At 40.0% G+C, this 24393-nt stretch overlaps 1 protein-coding gene and 1 pseudogene across 6 annotated transcripts in view; both read left to right on the top strand.

Annotated features, from left to right (window-relative positions):
• OFD1 (OFD1 centriole and centriolar satellite protein) overlaps window positions 1–24393 on the top strand; it is a 54125-nt gene that overhangs the window by 8788 nt on the left and 20944 nt on the right. For 5 of the 6 annotated variants that reach the window (XM_038586836.1, XM_038586840.1, XM_038586837.1 and 2 more), the window contains 6 exons: window positions 55–82; window positions 16625–16732; window positions 18693–18829; window positions 19142–19315; window positions 21391–21497; window positions 23310–23429. In XM_038586836.1, coding sequence (XP_038442764.1) covers window positions 55–82; window positions 16625–16732; window positions 18693–18829; window positions 19142–19315; window positions 21391–21497; window positions 23310–23429 — 674 coding nt within the window. The remainder of the gene's footprint in view (window positions 1–54; window positions 83–16624; window positions 16733–18692; window positions 18830–19141; window positions 19316–21390; window positions 21498–23309; window positions 23430–24393) is intronic. The other variant, XM_038586838.1, reaches the window with a different exon arrangement.
• Window positions 68–10043, top strand: LOC100685455 (annotated as a pseudogene).

Below are 24393 nucleotides of genomic sequence, written 5' to 3' on the forward strand. Positions count from 1 at the left end.
TCTGTTAATTATAACTGAACAGTTGAATAAAGATGAAATATTTTCTTTTAACAGATCTCAGGATTTGATAAAGAAAACAAAGGTAGGAGCCTTCATCTTTATAAAAAAGAAATAGCAAGATTTTTGTCATGTACTTTTTCCTGCAGAACTATGAAAGTAATAATCTTGAGGGATATGAGTACGGAATTTAATATGAATTTGATTTTTCTTTTTTTTCTTTTATTTTTTTTTTTATTTTTCCATGCTGTGACAGTACCTTACCTTTTTATCTTTTTTTTTTTTTAATCTAACTTTTGAAAAAGATCTTAAGTAATCTCTACACCCAACATGGAGCTTGAAATCACGACCCTAAGATCAAGAGTCACATGGTCCACTGACTAAGCCAGCCAGGCACCCCAATACCTTATCTTTTTTTTTTTTTTAAAGATCGATTTATTAGAGAACACAGAGGGGGAGACAGGAGCAGACTCCACGCTGAGCAGGGTCACCACCCCTCTGATGATACGGGGCTCGATCCCAGGGCCCTGGGATCACAACCTGAGCTGAAGGCAGACATCCAACCAACTGAGCCACCCAGGCATCCCAGTACCTTACCTTTTAAATAAATAGAACAATTCATCCAATTTGACAATGTAAATCACTTCCCCAAGTTTCATTCTTCTTAATTGCTCTTACTCAAAGAAGAGACAGAAGTTGTTAAAGCCCTACAAATGATTTGAAAGCTACTTTTTGTAAAGACAGCCATTGTTGGGAACATTTCCACACACACAAATTAACAATGTTAAGGCTAGGTATCTTTGTATCCCACACCTCTCCCTCAAGTAGTTTACAGATTATTAATATTTGCTTAAAGAATGAGGTATCTGGTCAGTACTAAGTGTTAAATATATATATATTTTTATTAAGTATTTATGTGAGCCTGATAAATTGCTTTAATCTTGGCCTTGATAACCTTCATAGAGTCCATAACTGCCATGGGTGCCATACCATGGGCTGGGCTTGATGATGGACTTTGTAGCATGAACTTAAACTGGTAACTTGCCTGTAATACATATTCTTTAGGTCTATTTTAAATAATCTGTAACAATATATAGCAGCCCTTCTGTGTTGGTGTGCTTTTGGGTTTTGTTGCCAGTATTGCTACCATCCCCAGTAGGGCATTCATTTAGAACTTAGCATTCAGCAAACATTTGAGTACTTATTTTCTGCAACCATTAGTCTATGACTTAATTACCTAGTCTCTTGGGAGTAATGTTACCAGAGGATGAGTAAATATGATCACAAGACCTTCCAGAGTACCTGCAGCATAGGACATCCAAATTGAACTTCAGTATGGTAAGTGGTTCTATATTCTGTATAGAATATAGAGGCAGTAGCATCTAATATAAATTCCCTGTAATGATGGGAACGTCTATATCTGCTATCTGATGTAGTAGCCACTAGCCACATGTGACTATTAAACATTTGAAATGTGGCTAGTGTAACTGAAGAACTGCATCTTAGATTTTAAATAGCCACATATCCTACTGGGCAGGACACAGATATAAGGTGTAGATATATGTAGCTTAACTATTTTTTCAGAAGAAAACTTGAGGCCTAAAGGGATATTAAGAAATAATCCACTTACTGGTATTTTATGTTACCTTTATTTATTTATTTTTTTATGTTATCTTTAAAAATAGTTTTTTGCCTTTATACACTCTGTTCAAATGCTTCTGGTTCAGAAAGACATGTGGTGAACAGCTCTTACCAGCTTTACCCAGCATCCTAGTTTAAGTTCTGAAATTCAGAAAAACTATGGATAGCAGACATGGTAGGCATCCTCATGGCAAGATTTGGGTAGAAGTCTTTGCTAACACTAAAACAGCTATTTTTAAAATGAAATAACTTTAAAATTTTGTGGCTTCTGATTCAAAAATTGAGAACATCGGAAAATATGTAGGGAGATATATTGTACCTAACTGTTGTTTATGCCCTAACAGAGACCCGTAGTTTTATTTTATTGTATCTGTATTCAAGGGTGCTGGGTTGTTGAATGGCCATACTACTTTTCCCCTAGATTCCACTTACCCATCCTTTCCACCCCTAACTTTTCAGAGATAATGCTGGAAAAAAAGCTGTGCAGAGAATTTGGACATTGGCTCCTTGTTTTCTGGAACTTAAAACCCTTATCTGTGATGGGTAAAAGAATAGCTACATATATCGGTGGGACAGAACGGCAAGCCCAGAAGTCAATCTAGACAAATACAGTTGACTCTTGAATAACATGGGGGTTGGGGGCTCTGACCCTCCCAACCATGTCCATTACGCAGTCAGAAATCCATGTAGAATTGTTGACTCCCCAAAAACTAATAGCCTGTTGACTGGAAGCCTTACTGATAACATAAACTGTCAACAGATATTTTGTGTGCTAAATGAATTATATACCGTACTCTCAGAGTAAGCTGGAGAAGAGAATGTCATTAATAATTAAAATGAAGGGCAGCCCGGTGGCTCAGCGGTTTAGCGCCGACTTCAGCCCTGGGCCTGATCCTGGAGACCCGGGGTTGAGTCCTGTGTCGGACTGCCTGCGTGGAGCCTGCTTCTCCCTCTGCCAGTGTCTCTGCATCTCTCTCTCTCTCTCTCTCATGAATAAACAAATAAAATCTTAAAAAAAAAAAAGAGAGAGAGAGAAACTATGTTAACAATACTGTCTTGTATTGATTTAAAAAGAATCCCCATATAAAACCCGTGTTGTTCAAGGGTCAACTGTATAGTCAAGTGATTTTCGACAAAGGGTGAGGGTGGTTCACGGGAAGAAGGATGGTCTTTTCCACCTGCGGTGCTGGAACAATTGGGGCACTCATACACAAAAATGAACCTAGACACAGACCTTAGATCTACCGTCTATTTTAGTTCTCATACAAGTTATAAGTTTAAATGTCGAACTATGAAACTTAGGTAAGAAAACATTAAAAAAAAATGTGACTTTGGGGTTGGCGATGAGATAGAACACCAAAAGCATGTATATGAAAGAAAATTAACCAATTAGACTTTATTAAAATCAAAAACATCTGCTCTGAAAGATACTGAGAATGAAAAGACAAGCCCCTGACTGGGAGAAAATATTTGCAAAGGACATATCTGATAAAAAGACTTGTATCAAAAATACACAAAGAACACTTAAAACTCAACAGAAAAAAACGGCAAAAAAAAAAAATACATATATATATATATATATATATGCAGTAAAGAGACAACCCAGTTAAAAAATTGATAAAGGGCACCTGGATGGCTCAGTTGGTTAAGTGCCTTCAGCTTGGGTCATGATCCCAGGATCTGGGATCAAGACCCACATGGGGTTCCCTGCTCCACAGGGAGCCTACTTCTCCCTCTTCCTCTGCCTGCCACCCCCCCCCCCATTTGTGCTCTCTGTCAAATAAAATCTTGGGGGAAAAAAATGGGTAAAGGATCTGAACAGACATGTCACCAAAGATACAGAGATGGCAAATAAGCATACAAAAAGATGTTCAAGGTCGTTTGTTACTAGGGCAATGCAAATTAAAACAACAAAGAGCTTTCACCATATTCCTGTTAGAATGGCTGAAATCCAGGCTACTTACAACAAATGGTGAGGATGTGGAGCAACAGGACCTCTCATTCGTTGATAGTGTGAATGCAAAATGGTATAGCCACTTTGGGAGATTGGTAGTTTCTCAAAAGTTAAACATAGTTTTACCATCTGACAGTGATGCTCCTAGTTATTTACCCAACTGATTTGAAAAAGTTCAGTCCATGTAGATACCCAGATAGAAATATTTGTAGCAAATATTTTTTTTTGTTATAATTGCCCGAAATTGGGAGCAACCAAAATGTCCTTGAGTAGGTGAGTGGATAAACAAGCTGTGGTACATCTAGACAATGGAATACTATTTGGCTAAAGGGATGAATTGTCAATCCATGCAAAAATATAAATCTGGGGTGCCTCGGTGGTATGGTTGGTCAAGTGTCCGTCTCCTGGCTTCGGCTCAGATGGTGGCCAAAGAGTTGTGGGATTGAGCCCCGCATTGGTTCCACTCTTGACATGGAGTCTGCTTGGGATTCTTTCTCCTGTCTCCACCCCCCACACCCCACTGCTAGCACACTCATTATCTCTCGAGAGTAAATCTTAAAAAAAAAAAAAAAAAAAAAAAAAAACTTGTATGTATATGTAAATTAACCTTAAATGCATAGTTAGTGAAAGAGGCTTGTCTGAAAAGGGTTCTAGTATGTGATTCCATATATATATATATACTTTTCTGAAAAAGGTGGAACTATAGAGCTGGTAAGTGAATCGATGGTTGCCTGGGACTCAGAGGGAGGGGGTAGGAGGTTGATTAGGTGAAGCACAGGGAATCTTTTTTTAGGGTCATGAAGGTATTTCATATGATACTATGATGGTGGGATATATAGCACTAAATATTGGTCAAAGCCTGTTGAACTCTATAGTACAAAGGGTGAACCTTCATATATGCAAATGGAGGAGGTCAGGTGATCCCAGGATGGCCTACAAACTAACAAAACCATCTGACAGTCTCACTGGGGAATGAGGAAGAAAAGATGCAAGCTGACTACCTTTGGAAATGAAGACTAAGACTAAAAGCAAATGAAACCATATATAGGCACTATATTTAGGGTGCTAGTTACTTCTTATGGGGTAGTGGTTAACAATTTGGAAACCATCATACATGTATGCTGGAACTGAACAATTAAATGGATAGTAGAGGGCGAGAGCCGGGTTTTTCCCTGTTAAGGCACCATTTCACAGATCAATAAGGAGAAGCAGCTAGAATGATCCATGTGGTAATGGATTTGTTGGAACCCTCAGTATAAGCTTAGGTTTAGCTTAATATAGGTGCAAAGGATACACAGATATTTATAGACATGTGTATCTACACAGATTAGAACACTCAAATTTCCTTGTTCTGCAGGCTGAGAGGGCCTAGAAGCAATGACACCCCAGTAACAAATGAGCACACCTAGTGCCCAGTTCAGAACATTAAGATTTGGTTTCCAATACCATTCCATAATAATAGGAACCAGGGCTACCTGGAGCAGTGGCTGATTCCAGGACTGGGGCAGAGAATGTACAAGATGAGCCTGGAGTCTTTTATAATGCCAGATGAAAGGAAATGCTTCATTAACAAAAATAGAACTGAAAGACCTTCCAAAGGCCAAAGCTGGAACAAATGGAGCAACAAAGTAAAATACTGGATTATATAAAATGTTACATAATAATATAGGAATTGAATTGCAATGTACGAAATACTCATGATCCCATACCAATGTAAACAAATAGAATAAATGAAACTAGAGAATTCCTTCTTAAAGGGGATATATATATATATATGGAGAGGGGAGAAGTGGAACTAATTACGGGCCTGTGAACAGTACTCCAGAACTGGAAAAGGACCATTCCTCACCTAGAACGAGTGATGGGGAAAGAACACATCTCAAAAGATTATCTACTACAGGATCTTGAAGAAAATTTCTGTAATATGTCTAGCTTTTCTATAGAGGCAGAGCAGACATGCCTGAGCAAGAAGGTGTGAGGAGAGAACAAGCAGATTGGAAAAAAGGTCAGGAGAAGATCAGTGGATGAGCCAAAGAGGCATTGCAAGCAACGAATATGAAAGAACAGACTGTAGGTCACATTAGAGGAAGGGAGAAACAGATTTTCAGTTCTTCAGAAAAGAGGAAAAAACAAAAAAGGCCTTTAGGTTGGCTGATGCAGAAGCCGAGTACTTCCAACTGTTTTAAGAAACTAGAAACTTCTAATTTATACTCCTGGCTTTAAAAAAAAAAGTTTCAAACTATTCAGAAAAGTATAAGTGAAAGAAAACTGGAAATTGCTGCTCATATCTTCTCATCTGCCTTTCCACTGATACCTAGGATGAATAGTTTCTTGTTACTCCTACCAGAATTTAGTTTATAACGGTGAAAATCCGTGTGATTAAAACCTATAACCTGGGATCCCTGGGTGGCGCAGAGGTTTGGCGCCTGCCTTTGGCTCAGGGCGTGATCCTGGAGACCCGGGATCGAATCCCACATCGGGCTCCCGGTGCATGGAGCCTGCTTCTCCCTCTGCCTGTGTCTCTGCGCCTCTCTCTCTCTCTGTGACTATCATAAATAAATAAAAATTAAAAAAAAAAAACCCTATAACCCTAAATGGGATTGTATTGTTTTGCAACTTATTTTATTTACCAATGAATCTTTGTATATTCGGACTAATTATTTTTAAAGCGTGTATTTAACCCCCTTTGGTGAAGATTTCATCATCTTACTGTGTTTTGCTGTTGGAAGCAATCAGTGTGCAGTAGTACACCCTTTATGCCCCTTGGAAGTCTAGCTGTGTAAACTTTGGGAAGTGGAAATGACAATGTCAAAGGGGGATGTGCATTTGAGCGTATGTAAACCCTGACAAAATCTCTCCCAAGTGAATGAGCATGCCTATTTCCCCATTCCCCTGCCAACACTTAAGAGTACAGACATACCTCATTTTATTTTCACTTTTTATTATACTTCACAGATACTGTATTTCTTACAAATTGAGAGTTTGTGGCAACACTGTGTCCAGCAAGTCTATCAGTGCTGCTTTTGCAACAGTATTTGCTCACTTTGTGTCTGTTACATTTTATTATTTCTTGCAATGTTTTAAACTTTTGATAGAATCTGTGATCAGTAATCATTGATGTTATTAGGGTAATTGGGGGCATCACGAACTCCACCCATGTAAGATGGTGAACTTAATTGATAATTGTGTCTGTTCTCACTGCCCTGCCGACCGGCCATCGTCCGCATCTTCCTCTTCCAGCCTTTCTGTTCCCTGAGACACAAAGATATTGAAGTGAGGCTTATTAATAACCCTACAATAGCCTCTAAGTGTTTAGGGGAAAGGAAGAGTCGCAGATCTCTCGCTTTCAGCCAAAGGCCAGAGATGACCAAGCTTAGTGAGGAACGTATGTTGAGAGCCCAGACAGGCCGAAAGCTAGGCCTCTTGTGCCAAACAGCCAGGTAGTGAATGCAAAAGAGAGTTCTTAAAGGTAACATAAGGGGTTACCCCAGTGAACACACAACTGGTAAGAAAGTGCAACGGCCTTATTGCTGACATGGAGACTGTTGTGCTCTGGGCAGAAGATCAAAGAAGCTAGAACATTCCTTTAAGTCCAAGCCTACTCCAGAGCAAGGCCCTACCTCTCTTTAATGGTATGAAGGCCGAGAGAGGTGAGGAAGCTGCCAAGCAAGAGGTGGAAGCTCACAAGATTGGTTTGTGAGGTTTGAGGAATGAACCAGATTCTGTAACCTCAAAGTGCAAGGGGAAGCAGCAGGTGACCCAGAAGAAGATCAGCTCAGGTGACTACTGAAGGTGGCTACACTGGACAGATTTTCCATGTAGATGAAACACTTGTATATTGGAAGGAGAGGGCATCTAGGACTTTCATAGCTGGAGAGGAGAAGTCGATGCCTGGCTTCAAATAACAGGCTCTCTTATTAGGGGCTAATGCAGCTGTTGACTTTAGGTTGAAGCCAGTACTCCTCTACCTTTCCAAAATTTCTGGGGCCCACAAGAATTATGCTAAATCTAGGGCACTTGGTAGGCTCATCCAGAAGAGCATGCAACTCTTGATCTTGGGGTCATGAGTTTGAGCCCCACGTGGGGTGTGGAGATTACTTAAAAACTTTAAAAATTACACTGTCTACTCTACCTGTACTCTATAAATGGAGCAACAAAGCCTGGTTGGCAGATGTGCTTACAACATGGTTTATTTATTTATTTATTCATTCATTTATTTATTTATTTACAACATGGTTTAATGAAGATTTTAGGTCTACTGTTGAGACCTTCTTAAGAAAGAAAATTTCTTTAAAAATATATCCTTGACAATGCATCTGGTCACCCAAGGTCTTTGATGGAGATGTACAATGAGATTAATAGTGCTTTCATGTCTGCTAACACAGCGTCCATTCTGCAGGAGTAATTTTGACTTTCAAGTCTTATTTAGGAAATAGTTGCCACAGTTCCTCTGATGGATCTGAGCAGTCTGTTGAAAACCTGGGAAGAATTCACCATTCTTAGATGCCATTAAGAACATTTGTGACTGATGGGAAGAGGTCAAAATACCCATGTTAACAGGAGTTTTGAAGAAGTTGCCTTGAACCCTCATGGATGACTTTGAGAGATTCAAGTCAAAGTGTTCAGTGGAGGAAGTCCGTGCAAATGTGGTGGAAATAACAAGATATGTAGAATTAGAAGTGGACCCTGAAGATGGGACTGAATTGCTGCAATCTCAAAATCAAACTTGAATGGATGAGGATTTGCTGCTTATGGATGAGCAAAGAAAGTGGCTTCTTGAGATGGAATCTACTGTTGGAGATGCTGTGAAGGTTATTGAAATGACATAAATGTAGTGGCAGGGTTTGAGAGGATTGATTCCAGTTTTGAGAGAGATTCTATTTTGAGTAAATGATGTAGTAGAAATCATGAAGGGTCAATAAATGTGGCAGACTTCATTGTCCTATTCTTGGCCACAGCCACTCCACCTCCAGCAACCCCTGCCCTGTTATCAGCCATCAACATCAAGGCAAGACCCTCCACTGGGAAGATTGTGACTGCCTTGAAAGCTCAAATGAAAAAAAAAAAAAAAAGAAAGCTCAAATGATGGCTAGCTTTTTTAGCAATATTTTAAAATTTAGATATGTACACTGTTTTTTTTGTTTTTTTTTTGTTTTTACACAATGCTATTGCATGCTTAGACTCAAGTATAGTGAAAGTATTTTAAACGTACTGGGAAACATTCATTAGACTTGGTTTTTGATACTCACTGTATTGCAGTGGTCTGGAACTGAAATTGCAGATTCTCTATGGTATGCATGTATTTTTTTTTAATGGGTGTGCCCCAATTAATACCATAACTGATTAATCCAATAACATATGGACAGTGCAATCATGAACATTGTTGTATATACATATCTTTCAGTAGAAATGTAATTGTATAACAATACAATGCAAAAATTATATATATAGGCCCTTTTGCCGTGTCGCCGGTGCCTGCGCCGCCCGCACCTCCTCGCCTCTCCTCTCCCAGCTGAGGCCCAGGGGACCGGAGCGAGACGCGGGGACCATGTTCCGACGCAAGCTGACAGCCCTCGACTACCACAACCCGGCTGACTTCAACTGCAAAGATGAAACAGAATTTAGAAACTTTATTGTTTGGCTTGAAGACCAGAAAATCAGACACTACAAGATTGAAGACAGAGGTAATTTAAGAAACATCCACAGCAGTGACTGGCCCAAGTTCTTTGAAAAGTATCTCAGAGATGTTAACTGTCTTTTCAATATTCAAGATCGACAAGAAGCAATTGACTGGCTTCTTGGTTTAGCTGTTAGACTTGAATATGGAGATAATGCTGAAAAATACAAGGACTTGATACCCAATAATACAAAGAATGCTGACAATGCAGCTAAAAATGCCCAGCCGTTGATCAATTTGGATGTAAATAATCCTGATTTTAAGGCTGGTGTAATGGCTTTGGCTAACCTTCTTCAGATTCAGCGTCATGATGATTACCTGGTAATGCTTAAGGGAATTCGCATTTTGGTACAGGAGCGCCTGACACAAGATGCAGATGCCAAAGCAAACCAAACAAAAGAGGACTTGCCTGTTGCACTAGATAAACACATTCTTAGTTTTGACACAGGAGATGCAGTTCTTAATGAAGCTGCTCAAATTCTGCAATTGCTGCATATAGAAGAGCTCAGAGAGCTACAGACAAAAATTAATGAAGCCATAGTAGCTGTTCAGGCAATTATTGCTGATCCAAAGACAGACCACAGACTGGGTAAAGTTTGAAGATGAACATTTTAGGATTTCAGCTTCTCACCTGATTAGTACAAATGGGAACCATGTACGCTCTGGCATGTGTTTGGAAATCAAATGTCACATTTTCAAGGGAAGAATCCTAGAAAATTGACTATGTTCTCAAGATTTACCATCATTGTTTTTTTTCTTTAATAAAGTTCAGGAAAGTGAAAAAAAAGAAATTATATATATATTACTTGATAAGCCACCAAAAAATAAACCCCAGGAAATACCTCCTACCACAAGAAATAGAACAATACCAGCATCCCAGAAGCCCCCTTTGTATCCCTCCCAATCACTAAGCTTTCCCTATTATCCAGTCTTAAGTGCTATTCTGATATCTAGCACCATAGATTATTAATGCCTATTTTTACATTTTATATACATGGAATCCTATAATATATCTTGAGTGTGGCTTCTTTCTCTCAACCTTATGCTGATTCATACTATTTTTAGCAATAGTTCATATTAATTGCTGTGTATTCCATTGCATGAGTATGATGTTACAGTTTATTGAAGTATAATTAATATAGTGTTATATTAGTTTCAGGTATATAGTATAAGAATTCATTGTCAATATATATTTCTCAGTGCTAATTGCAGTAAGTGTACTCTTAATCCCCTTTATCTATTTCACTCATCCCCCCCCCCCACCTCCCCCTTGGCAATAATCAGTTCTCTGTATTTAAGAGTCTATTTGACTCTTTTCTTTGTTTCTCCATTTATTCCTTAAATTCCACGTGCAAGTGAAGTTTATGATATTTCTGACATTTCGCTTAGCATCATACCCTCTAGTTCCATCCATGTTATTGTAAATGGCAGGATTTCTTCTTTTTTTTTTTTTTTTTTTTTTTTTAATTTTATTCGTGAGAGAGACAGGGAGGCAGAGACACAGGCAGAGGGAGAAGCAGGCTCCCTGCGGGGAGCTCAATGTAAGATTTGGTCCCAGGACTCCGGGATCACGCCCTGAACTGAAGGCAGATGGCTCAATGACTGAGCCACCCAGGCTTCCCTCATTTTTTTTTTTAATGGCTGAGTGATAGTTCCATTGTGTATGTGTGTGTGTATTTACACCACAGTTTCCTCATCCATTCATCTGACAAGACACTTGAGTTGTTTCCTTATCTCACCTCTTGTAGATAATGCTGCAGTAAACATAGGGGTGTGTGTATCTTTTCAAATTAGCTTTTCATATGCTTTGGGTAAATACCTAGTACCAGAATTACTGGATTGTATGGTAATTCTATTTTTAATTGTTTGTGGAACCTCCATACTATTTTCCACAGTGGCTGTACCAGTTAACATTCCCACCAACAGTGCATGAGGGTTCCTTTTTCTTCACATCCTCGCTGACACTTGTTTCTTGTGTTGTTGATTTTAGCCATTCTGACAGGTGTGAGGTGATATCTCCTTGTGGTTTTGATTTGTGTTTCCCTGATGATGAGTGATATTGAGCCTCTTTTCATGTGTCTGTTGGCCATCTGGATGTCTTCCAAAAAATGTGTATTCAGGTCCTCTGCCCGTTTATTTATTGGATTGTTTTGTGTGTGTGTGTGTTGAGTTTATAAGTCCTTTATATATTTTGGGTATTAATCCCTTATTGGATATATCATTTGCAAGTATTTTCTGCTATTCAGTAGGTTGCCTTTTTGTTTTGTTGGTTTCCTTTGCTGTGCAGAAGCTCATTATTTTGGTGTAGTCCCAATGGTTTAATTTTGCTTTTGTTTCCTTTGCCTGAGGAACCTGTGTAGAAAAATGTTTCTGCAGTTGATATCAGACATATTATTGCCTGTGTTTTCTTCTAGTAATTTTATGGTTTCAGCCATTTTGAGTTATTTTTGTATAATGGTGTAAGAAAGTGATCCAGTTTCATTGTTTTGCATGTGGTTGTCCAGTTTGCCCAATACCATTTGTTGAAGAGACTTTTTTTTCCCCATTGTATATTCTGACACATATAAGTATAGGTTTATTTCTGGGCTCTCTATTGTGTCCCCTTGATCTATGTGTCTGATGTTACGCTAGTACCTTACTGTTTTGATTACTACAGCTTTGTAGTTTATCTTGCAATCTAGAATTGGGATACCTCCAGCTTTGTTCTTCTTTCTCAAGGTTGTTTTGGCTATTTGGGATCTTTTGTGGTTCCATACAGATTTTAGTATTATTCTAGTTCTGTGAAAAATGCTGTTGGTATTTTGACAGGGTTTGCATTGAATCTGTAGGTTGCTTTGTGTAGTATGGACCTTTTAACAATACTGGTCCTCTCAATCCATGAGCACGAAATATCTTTTCATTCATATCATCTTTCTTGTTTTTTTATCAGTGTTTTATAGTTTCATAGTATAGGTCTTTCAGTTCAATTGTTAAGTTTATTTCTAGGTATTTTATTTTTGGTGCAATTGTAAATGCCATTATTAATTTCTCTCTCTGCTACTTCATTATTAAAGTATAGAAATGCAACAGATTTCTGTATATTAACTTTATATCCCGTGACCTTACTGAATTCATTTATCAGTGTTAGTGTTTTGACCTTACTGAATTCATTTATCAGTGCTAGTTTTCTGTACGTAGTATCATGTCATCTGCAGTTTTGCTTCTTGCCTATCAATTTGGATACTCTTCATTTCTCCTTCAGTGACTGTGACGAGGACTTCCAGTACTGGTTGAATAAAAGTGGTAAGAGGAGAGAACCTGGGTGGCTGAGGGGTTGAGCATCTGCCTTTGGCTCAGGGCATGATCCCGGGGTCCAGGATCGAGTCCCACATTGGGCTCCTTGTGGGGAGCCTGCTTCTCCCTCTGCCTATGTCTCTGTCTCTCTTTCTGTGTCTCTCATGAGTAAATAAATAAAATTGATTATTAGCCAGCTGAGCCACCCACATGCCACATAGATGAGTTTTTCTTTTGGTCCATTCAGTCACCCTGTGTCTTTTGATTGGAGCATTTAGTCCATTTACATTGAAAGTAAGTATTAATAGGTATGTACTTAGTGCCATTTTATTACATGTTGTATGGTTGTTCTCCGTTCCTTTTCTTGCTATGCTCAGTTTGTTGGCTTTCTTTAGTGATATACTTAGATTCTTTTCTCTTTATTTTTTGCATATCACTGGTTTTTGATTTGTGGTTATATTTAGGCTAATATATATTTTTTTAAGATTTTATTTATTCAAGAGAGACACAGAGAGGCGGAGACATAGGCAGAGATAGAAGCAGGCTCCCCGCGGAGAGCCTGATGTGGGATTTGATCCCAGGATCACACCCTGAGCCGAAGGCAGACACTCAACCACTGAGCCAGCCAGGTGCCCCTATATTTAGGCTCATATTAACATTTTTTGCATATAGCATTATTGTATTAAGTTGATGGTTGCTTAAATTTGAGCCCATTCTAAAAGCACTAATTTTTTCCCCTCTTACCTCCCCACATTTTATGTATTATGATGTCATGCTTTACCTCTTTATTTGGTGAATCTCGACTGATTTTTACAGATATAACTGATTTTTACTGCTTTTGTACTTTAATCTCCATGCTGGTTTGTTTGTTTTTTTTTTTAAGATTTTATTTATTTATTCATGAGAGACACAGAGAGGCAGAGACATAGGCAGAGGGAGAAGCAGGCTCCATGCAGGGAGCCTGATGTGGGACTCGATCCCGGCAATCTGGGATCATGCCCTGAGCCAAAGGCAGCTGCTCAACCGCTGAGCCACCCAGGCATCCCTCCATGCTCTTTTTATAACTGATTAATGTACTTTTATTATGTTTGTATTGTGAAAATTTTTCCTTTTGTAATTTTCTTATTCCTGATTATGGCCATCTCTTAAAATTAAAAGAACTCCCTTTAACATTTCTTATAGGGCTGGCTTAGTGGTAATGAACTCCTTAACTTTTTGTCTGGGGAAACTCTTTACTTATCCTATTCTGAATGATAGCCTTGCTGGGTAGAGTATGTGTGGTTGCAGGTTTCTTTCCTTTTAGCACTTTGAACATATCCTGCCACTTTCATCTGGCCTGCAAAATTTATGCTAAAAAGTCAGCTGAAGCCTTTTTGGTTTGCTCTTGTATGTAACTTTTCTTTTGCTGCTTTTAAAATTCTCTATCATTACTTTTTTCCATTTTAATTATGTGTCTTGGGGTGGATCTTCCTGGGTTGATTTTGTTGGGCATTCTCTATGCCTCTTGAATCTGGATTTCTATTTCCCTCCCCAGATTAAGGATGTTCTCAGCTATTATGTCTTCAAATAAATTTTCAGTCCCCTTTTGCCCTCTTCTCCTTCTGGGATCCCTATGATGTGAATGTTATTAGGCTTGATGGTGTTGCGGAGTTCCCTTAACCTATTCTTAGTATTTATTGTTCTTTTTTCTTAAAAAAAAAATAATAATAATCTGCTATTGTGATTCCCTCCATTGTATTTTTAATTTCAGTTGATCTCTTCATCTCTGATTGGTTCTATTTTCTATCTCTTTGATGATGATCCCATTGAGATCCTCTCCTCTTTTCTCAAGTCCATCGAGTATCTTTATTACCATGACTTTGAATTTTTTATCAGGTATGTTGCTTATCTCCATTTCATTTTGCTCTTTTGCTCTGGTTTTGTCCTGTTCTTTCATTTAGGATATGTTCATCTATCTCCTCATTTTGTCTTTCTGTTTCTCTGTGTTAAGAAAGTCAGTTGTGCCTCCTTTTCTTGAATATAGTGGCCTTATGAAGAAGAGGTTCTGTGGTGCCCTGTAGCACAATGTCCTCTGTTTACCAGAACCAGACACTTCAGAGGTATCTCCTACATGGGTTATGTATGCCCTGATTGTAGCTGAGCCATGTTTGCCTTCAGTCAGCTATAGTGGCCCACTTTACCTGTTGTGGGCAGGGTTTGGTCCCTGTGGTGTTAAAGGGCCAGTCTGGAGTTGAAATGGGATCGTAGTTGGGTGGTGTCAGCGGTCAGACCAGATCCCTGCTCTTTGCCTGTTTTCCTGGGGCTGTGGTAGTAACCAGCCTGCAAGATGTTCTCCCTGCCTTGTCCCTTGAGAGGCTTTTGTTGGTGGGCAGGGCCAGCAGTCCAATCAGATGCCTGCCTCCCCATCTGCTGACTGGGGGTGCAGTGAGCCCAACCTGACATGCAGGGCTTTCTCTTTGTGTTTTCCCCTGAAAGGTTGCTGGTGGGTGGGGCTGACAGAGCAGATGTCTGCCCTAAATCCATTTGCTGGGGCTGTAGTTGAACTGGTGTGTGTGGTTATCTTCTCCTATTTCCAGGGCAGGAGTCACCTTGTAATGGCTGCTTGTGGGATATATCATGGCAGGAGTTGCTTTGGAGGGACTCCTGCCATTTGGGCATTGGATGAGGCAGATCCACAGGAGAACACGGGAGCTGGTTGGTGGTGGTAAGGTAGGTTTGGGGAGGGGGTGCTCCATGCCGTTCTGAAGTGTCTGGCTATCTGGACTTGGGGGTCTGGGAAGAAATGGCCCCTGGTAGCTCTTCTGTTCTTGGAGATGTATCCTTAAGATCTCTGCTCCTCCAACACAGGTTCTGAGATTAGTAAATAAATCTGCTTCCAGGTAGGTGTACCCCAGGAGCTTTTCAAACTGCTGCTTCTATGCTGTATCTGTGGGGTTGTTTGTTAGGCTGGCTCTTTAAGGGTGGGGACTCCATTTCCTATTGTCCTCCGCTCTCCCAGAGCTAAGGCCACTGATTTTCAAGGTACCTGGAGTTAAGCCCTGCTGATTGTAAAAACCTGCAAAGTCAAGCTCCATTGCTTTGTAAAGCCAAAGGATATGAGGACTCCTCTTTCCAGTGCAGGTCTCCTGTGTCTGGTGTGGCTGGGATCTGCTCCCCTCTCTTCTCTGTGCTTGTAGTGTCCCTCCAGTTGGTGTTTAGTTTGGTTCCCAACTGTGTCTCTGCCCATCCTACCATTTTCAGTGTGGTTCCTCTCGGTGATTAACCGCGGAATGTCTGTTCTGCCAGTGTTTGGGTTTGTTTTCTGGACTAGTTCCATTGCTGTGTTATCTAGGTATGTCCGTGGGAGGAGGTGAGTTTAGAATCTTCCTACTGCACTATCTTTCCAGAAGTCCCATATGCCTGTGTTTTTAATCTTAGCAATCTTACTGGGAAAACACAGTCTCTCTGTTGTATTATTTTGCATTTATTTATAATTTTGTTCACATTTGACAGTTAAACATTTTTTGTGTAAACTTTGTCCGTGTCTTGTTCCATTTTTTCCATTTTTTTCTTACTGAATTGTAAGAGCTCTTTGATATTGTGAAACCTAGTCCTGTTTTCATAGTCCTCCAAATATTTTTTTCCAGTGTATCACGTGTCTTTTGATTTCATTTCATGCCATACAGGTCTCTAATTTTTACGTTGTTAGATTGATAAATATTTCTCCTTATTGCTTCTAGTCTTGTCATGTTTGCAAAGGCCTTTCCTTAGAAATGATTCTTTAAAGATTCATAAAATAATGCAAAAAAAAAAAAAGATAATGTCTTAAAACCAAGATTATGGGGCAGCCCGGGTGGCCCAGCGGTTTAGCGCCGCCTTTGGCCCAGGGCGTGATCCTTGAGACCTGGAATCGAGTCCCACGTCGGGCTCCCTGCATGGAGCCTGCTTCTCCCTCTGCCCCTCCCTCCCTCCCTCTCTCTCTCTGTCTCTCTCATGAATAAATAAAATCTTTAAAAGAAAGATTACATAAACCATGACTGAGCAATGGTTAAATGAAAGAAATTTGTGCAGCAAAACTGTGTTATACACTTTGTGTCTCTTAGGTTTTCTCCTGCACTTTTTAAGAGAATTGGCAGATTATCATCAGTCCAAGGCAAGCTGTGATGCGGAGACTCAGACCAGCTTGGCATTTCCTGGCAAAGACTCTCTTGGTAACTAGCCTTCTTTTGGAATTTTAATTGTTCTGTTTTGTCTTCAAATGATGAAATGATCTGATCTACTGTATTCTGCTTGTTCCTTGACTGGGAGGGATGTGACTCCCGGGTGGCAGAGGCACTCCTTTCCTCTGGAGTCTCGTTGGGAGAAGGGACCTGACCTGCTCTCCAGTACTGCTGCCTCTCCTCGTGACCGCTAAGGCCACACTTTCCAAATCTTGGGGGAATCCAAAGGCCCACATTCTTCCTTGTGTGCTGTGTTCAACCGCTCATAACTGACACATTCTTCCTTGTGTCGCTTCTAACTTTGTTTTATTGCCACTAAGTGAGAAAGTCCTAGATGACTCGCATGGCACAGAGGTTAGAGAAGTCAGCGGTGTATCACTTCAATTTACAGTTGAGGAAATGGTAGTCCCCAGAATTACAGCAACCTGGAAACACTCGCTCTGGTGCAGAACTGCTATCAGAGTCCAAGGTTTTTAAAATTATGTGATTACTCAGTTTTGTGATGCTGCCTGAGTCTTAAGGAGTAACGGGGCTTCTAACCTGTAAGAAGATAAGTCTATAATTTATAAAAGCTACACTGTATAATTTGGCCTTTAATTTATTTTGGCATGGATTTTATTCTACTGGGAACATGGTACGTGCTTGTTCTAGAGCACTGCTGTCCAATAATATGAGCCACGTGCAAGTTTTTTTTTTTAAGATTTTATTTATTTATTCATGAGAGACACAGAGAGAGAGAGAGGCAGAGACACAGGCAGAGGGAGAAGCAGGCTCCATGCAGGGAGCCTGATGTGGGACTTGATCCCAGGTCTCCAGGATCAGGCCCTGGGCTGAAGGTGGCACTAAACCGCTGAGCCACCCGGGCTGCCCAACACATGTGCAATTTTTAATTTCCTTCTAGCCATAGTAAAAACAAAACAAACCCACAGGCAAATTTGTTTTAATATATTTTATTTAAACCCGGTATAACCAAAATAATCAATATGACCAATCAGTATAAAACAATTGAGGTTATTTTAGATAGAATTTCTGTGCGCAGTCCTTGAAATCTGGTGTGTCTTTTATACTTAGACCACATGTCAGTTCAGATGGTCACATTTCATCTACTCAGTGGCTGCATGTGACTAGAGAGTCCTATATTGAACAGCACGATTACAGAGCATTTGGAAAATACAGAGAAGTAAATGAAAATATGTCTCAAATTCTCTAAAGAGATGAACACTGCCAATCTTAATCTACTTCTGCCAACCTTTTTTCCTAGGCATCCTTTCTGGTGGATGTTGATGTTCCACATGACCAAGATGCCTTCGGGGTCCAGGCATTCTGCACATTGTTGATTCTGATCCACAGTTGGTGGGAGGGCTGTGGGTCTACTGGAGAGAGCACTGCAGTGAGAGACAGTCAGTAAACTGGTTTCAGTCCTGGTTCCACCATCACATAGTTGCTTAGCCCTGTAGGACTCAGAGTGTAGGGACCACTATTTCCTTCTCTGTAAAGCAGAGTGGAAATATGGTGATCTTTGAGTTATTTTGAGGTCAGGGTTTTGAATGCATAAGTCCCCTTTAACCAAAGTCCACTGAAAGTGTGCTCTGCCTTGGCACTCAGGGACTGGAAAGAGATGCCAGTGTTTTCTGACTTGTACTCTCTGCTTTCTCTTCCCCGGACATCTGATGATGAAAATTTTCAGACATATGGAAGGGTTGAAACAGTTGCACACTGAACACTTCTATACCTAGATTCTCCCAGTAAATTTGTGTTATATTTGCTCGGTCACTTCTCGGTCCCATCCATTAATCCATCTTAATTTTTTGATGTTTCCAAGTAAATTGCAGAGATCCCTACACTTTCTCCGAAGCATACTCTTTGCTTTTGAACAGAGCTCCAGCCTCTTGTTCACCTGACCACATTTCTCTATCTTAACTTCCTGTGTGTGTGTGTTTTTTTTTTAAAGCGGAAAAGCTTCAGCTTATTGATGATCAGTTTGCAGATGCTAGCCCTCAGCGTCCCAAGTTAGAATCTTTAGAAATAAAGTTAAATGAATATAAGAAAGAAATAGAACAACAACTTCAGGCAGAAATGTGTCACAAGGTAAGCTCTGTCTTGTTATTAGCAAGAGTGATAGTTGTGCTTGTATTTTAAATGTCTTCATCTTACGTATAAGGAGAAAAAAATCTAGAATCCTTATTGTGATAAACTCTTGCACATTTGATTTTTCTTTCTAGTTGATGTTACTGTTTATGCCTTTTGAATGAATCCTAGAGGTACAGTGAATGAGATGAAACTAATGATGAGTCAAACTAAATATAAGTGGAGCATTAGTGTTAAACCTAACCATGAAGAGAGAAGTTATTTCTTTAGAAAAATTACTGGTATTTACAATTATTTGTGATCACTTGGCAGTTGAAGTATTTTAAAGATACTGAAGTAGCAAAAATTAAAATGGAAGAGAAAAGAAAGGCTGAGAAGGAATTAGCCAAGTTTCGGAACCAATTTGAGCAAGCTTTACGAGCCAAATCTGAAGCCTTCATTTCTCGTGAAAGGTTGGCTCTTGAGAGAATTCAAAAGCACCAGGAGGTAACATTTTACATTTATCTATTTGGTGTCTGTTTCATGCAGCTGTTAGTAGTTTGGCTCAAGGTCTGAGAGTGGGTTGGGACGCAGGCGGTTAGACGAGATGGAGCCCTCCAGGGAGTACTAGGGACTGGGGTCAAGAGCACAAGTGGAAGGATCGGCCTTAAAAAAGGATATGTAGACTATCTTCCTCCAAAACTGCTGGAAGTATGAACTGCAGGTGCAAACATCCAGGTGGGGATTATGAGGAACTCATGTGGAATAAGCTCCATCATCTTGGGCAGATTTGAGGGTTAGGAGGGCAGCTTCAAGAAGAGGATCACCAGTTGTGGAATGGCTCTGTAGAGGTAGAGGCAGAGCAACCATCTAAAGCAGACAGGATTGATGAAACTGTTGAGGGACCCAACTGAGATGGGCAGCCTGCCACTGATACAGACCAAACCAAGTACTTGTAGGCTACTGTTCTGTTACAGTTCTTGGGAAGGTTTGTAAGGTTAGCGAGGGTAGAAAGATAGAGGCGCTTGGGGGAGTGGCACTTTATAGAATTGCATTTACTTGGCTTGAGAAAAGCAGCCTATTTAAAGACCTTGGGGTTTGGTGGGATGGTGAAGGAAACTAGAGCGGGGGAAGGTGGGTGCCTACTAACCCAGGGGAGCAGGGAAGGCTGTGTGACAGTGTCAGAGACATCAAGGACTAGGTCTGGGGATCCCGACAGGTGGAAGAAGCAGCATGGGCCAAGAGGAGAGGGTTGTAGGTGTCAGACTGGAAACAAAACAGTGTGCTGCCATGGGATCAAAGGGCAAAGTCCCAGGAGTAGTGGAATCCAGGACTGCGGAAGTCAGGCGGGTGGCCATTTGTTTTTCTCTCCCAGAAAATGACTGGACAGGAGGTGGAAAGGCTGAGGAGCAGCAGGAGGCATGGGGTCCACTCTTTTAGGAAAACCCGATTCCTTTCCCAAGGGGCTATCTTAAACCAGCCTGAATTTGGAATGCTGTCTCCCAAGTTCAGCCAGAACTGCTCCCGTCAGAAGCTGTTGAAAGTAGAAGGGCTCCCTCCCAGCACACACCGCCCCCCCTTTGCTCTGGGCAATTCAGACCTTGTTATTTCATGCTGATTGCATCCTCCCATACATTTCTGGTGATTGGGCTCCTATAAAAATAAATGTTGGAAGCACTGTCTTTGAGATGATGGGATTACGTTTAGATTAACAACTACATCCTCAAGACTGGTGACTTCCTAGTCCAAACCAGTTACCAGACCAGAATATTCATTTAGTTAACTGACGACTTTGGAGAAGATGGCCATCCTCATGCAAATCATCTATCTTTAGTCCACCACCTGGTATGCCCTTCTTCTGTCCCTAATGAGACTTTTGGCCATCCAAATCCATCTTGAATGTCACCTCCTTGTGGTGCCTCCCCTGAACTCCTGCTGACAGACTCATCCAGGTGTCACTCCTGCCACAGAGTCTTTATGTATTTTGATTATAAAATCATCATATCATAGTGTGATTATTTCTCTCTCCCTAAGCTGTGAATTTTGTAAAGATTCTGTATCTGTTCATCTTTCTCTGTCTAGCTCCGAGTGTGCTGTTTGACACATGCTAGGTATTTAGTGAATCCTTGCTCAGCAAACACACAAATGGAAGTGTGACTCATTCATTCAGCTTGCTACCACTGAGTTAGAATGACTCAGGAACTGAAACTTTCTTACAGCAACAGAATCAGGCAAATTCTATTCTTTTGAAGTTTTATTGCTAAACTTATATTTTGTGTCATTTTTTTCTTGCCAAAGCACTTACCCAAATTTTAAGTGTCTGAGAGATGTTAAGTAGAATAAATAGACCAGGGATGTTAGGAATACAGGATAATGGAGTTTAACAATCATTGAGGAAGGGAACACATGGTTGGGTAAGGAATAGGCAAAAAGCATACCTCAAATTGGAACCTCTTGAAAGGGAAATTGTAACCTTAAATGTCTGTAGTTTGTTCTCTGGAATTTAGGAAGCAGTATATGGGTTCAGATCTGTTTTTATTTTCTTTAGCTTGCTTGCTAAAAATTAATGCTTTCATACACAGATTGAAACCAAAGAAATTTATGCTCAGAGGCAGCTTCTACTAAAAGATATAGATTTGCTAAGAGGCAGAGAAGCAGAGCTGAAACAACGAATCGAAGCTTTTGAATTGTGAGTAACGTATTCGTTTCAGATATTCGAAATGAATGAGATTTAAAAGAACTAAATATGTATCTTAATAGTCTGCTAATTGCTAAGTAGAGTTTTTGGTTGTAGAAGTGACAACACCTAGTTTTAAAAGGCACAATTTAAGAGAAAGAGGTTTTGCTTATGAAATATTACACGTGAGGATGAGACACAGAATGAGATGCCATCATTGGGCTACAGTAAGACCAGACACATAATTTGAAGGAGCTAATAATGCTTTAACAAATCCTGTGTTTCTCCTTTACGTTTGGTCATTCAGATCTAATAGTTTTGATGTGCACATAGCAACTGAATTCTAGATACCTAGACCTTCCTCCTTTACTTGTTCTGCTGTCAAAAATAGAAAAAGAAAGAAAAAGGAAAAAGGAAATATGGTGGCTCTGACTTGACTTGTATCGGGTGAAACTATTTCTCCTGGTGTGTGTGTTACTTTTTCTAAGTGCTCACAGATGTATCATCCTTCAAATCTTACCTGGGATTAATACCCCCCTCACCAGTCTATATTTGGTGGAATAAGCTTTCTTTGCCATCTGGGATCTTGACATTCATAGATACTCCAGGAATCTGATTTTAAGAGTTTGTCTCCATCTTTATTAATGTTGTTTTTTCATTTACATAGGCTCTGTTCGTTTGATTTCTCTCTGCCTACCTTACTCTCCTTTTGGCGATACTAAAATGACACATTGATAACGAGAGAAAAAAGAAAAGGAACAAAATTTGGGCAGATTCTTGATATAATCATAATTATATAATCACTTCCCTACCTCGTCGTCCCCTACTTCTCTTGTCTAAGTCTATTAAATGAAATAAATGGATTTAATGCTCCTTTGGTTTAAGATTAGTCAGGAGAGGGAGCTCTAACGCAAAGCCTTTTTTTTTTTTAAGATTTTATTTATTCATTAAAAAAAAAAAAGATTTTATTTATTCATGATCTAGAGAGAGAGGCAGAGACACAGGCAGAGGGAGAAGCAGGCTCCATGCAGGGAGCCCGATGTGGGACTCGATCCCGGGACTCCAGGATCACACCCTGGGCCAAAGGCAGGCGCTAAACCCCTGAACCACCCAGGGATCCTCTAACACAAAGCCTTTATCCTTTGCTTGGAACAGAGTGTTTGTAGCCCTCCTCACTACCGTTTAGACTAAGTACTTGTGAACCTGATCCTAGGCTCTGGAATTGGTTTTGTGGGTGATTGAAGGTCTCCCCATGAAAAGCACTCCCATTCTTCGGATTTGGAGGTTCTAATGGACTCATCCATCGTTTGCTATTTTGGCACTCTTTTCAACCTTCAATTGATGGATTTTTTAAATGCCGGAAACAAATCTTCTATCTATAATTCTTATGGGCTAGTCAATTAAGTCTCACAGTTAGAAATAATATTCTAGAAGAAACAAGCATTTAAGTACACTAGAGTTTGGTTTGTAGCTTTGTAACTAAAAACCTCACCCTTTTACCCCTAAATTGATTATGACCATTTATCCCCTGTAACCCTTTTTGAGTGTGGATCATCTTCTATAAGCAACCACTTTGGTCTTGATACATTCACACTGCCTTTAGCCAGGTGCCACCAGGTAATTCCATCTGCTTGTTTATGAACTGAGTCAGTTCATAAAATAGATGGAGGACTTCAGGTTCTTACAGTTTATTTCCTGGCAGTGGTAGCCATATTACAGTTTTAGCCTGTGGAACTAAAACACAAGTTATTTTTTCCCCATAAAGTTTCTTACTTCAGATGTCGTGGTTTCCTTATTTGCTTTCTCTATTTTTGCTAATTTCAGGGCTCAAAGGCTACAAGAAGAACAAAATAAAAGCATAACTGATGCACTTAGGAAGCGGGAGCTGAATATAAAGAGCATTGAGGAGAGCTATGACCAGAAGCTCAAGAATGAACTTCTCAAGTAATTGCTTGGCATTTTTAAAGGAATCCTGTGTTAAAATAAGTTGCTAGAAACATGGCAACACTGATGAAGTAGATAAGACAGATAAATGATGGCAAAATTCAATGTTTAAAAAACATATTTTCATTAGTAATCAAGCCTTTCCCTTGATTATTTAAGATGAGTTTAAAAAGATACAGAGAATGGCATCCTCTGCTCATTCTTATTTGTAGCTTCTCTGACACTTACTGAGGGCCTAAGGTTTGCTTCAATTTTTAGGGAACCTTAGCACTTGCTCATTTTGCACGGCTAAGCAGCTGTAAAGTTGGAATTAAAATCACTTTCTGTTCTGTTTTCTCCTCATACTGGCACTAAGATGGGGATAGGCAATAATGTATACATTCGTCTTTTTTTTTAATATTTTATTTATTCATGAGAGACACAGAGAGAGAGAGAGAGAGAGAGAGAGAGGGCAGAGACACAGGCAGAGGGAGAAGCAGGCTCCATGCAGGGACCCCAATGTGGGACTCGATCCTGGGTCTCCAGGACCACGCCCTGAGCCAAAGGCAGGCACTAAACCGCTGAGCCACGCAGGGATCCCTACTTTGGTCTTCTTACCTGGTTAGAGTGTTTATCTATCATGTGCCTTGTATTCCTTCAAGGTTCTGGAAAGCCAAAATCCAGAAAAAAGCCAAATAATCATATGAAGCAAAAAAACAGCATAGGAGAGGAGAATGTGGACAAGTGTGGTCCCTGGGGCTTTCCTATAGCCTGAGTTTTGTGTTCTGGTGAATAATACCTTTGTGCAAATACATTAAGCCCATATGGAAACTTTCCCTCCAGTGCGTGGTATAGCATCTGGCACATAATAAGTGCTCAGTTGATACCAATTGAGTAAATGCATGTGTAGTGAAGAGATGACTCCACTCAGCTCCTCTGATTAAGGTCATTGGTCTCCTTTTTATTGCCTTGCTCATAATTTGTC

Source organism: Canis lupus, chromosome X, assembly GCF_011100685.1.
Source record: "Canis lupus familiaris isolate Mischka breed German Shepherd chromosome X, alternate assembly UU_Cfam_GSD_1.0, whole genome shotgun sequence".
Lineage (NCBI taxonomy): Eukaryota > Metazoa > Chordata > Mammalia > Carnivora > Canidae > Canis > Canis lupus.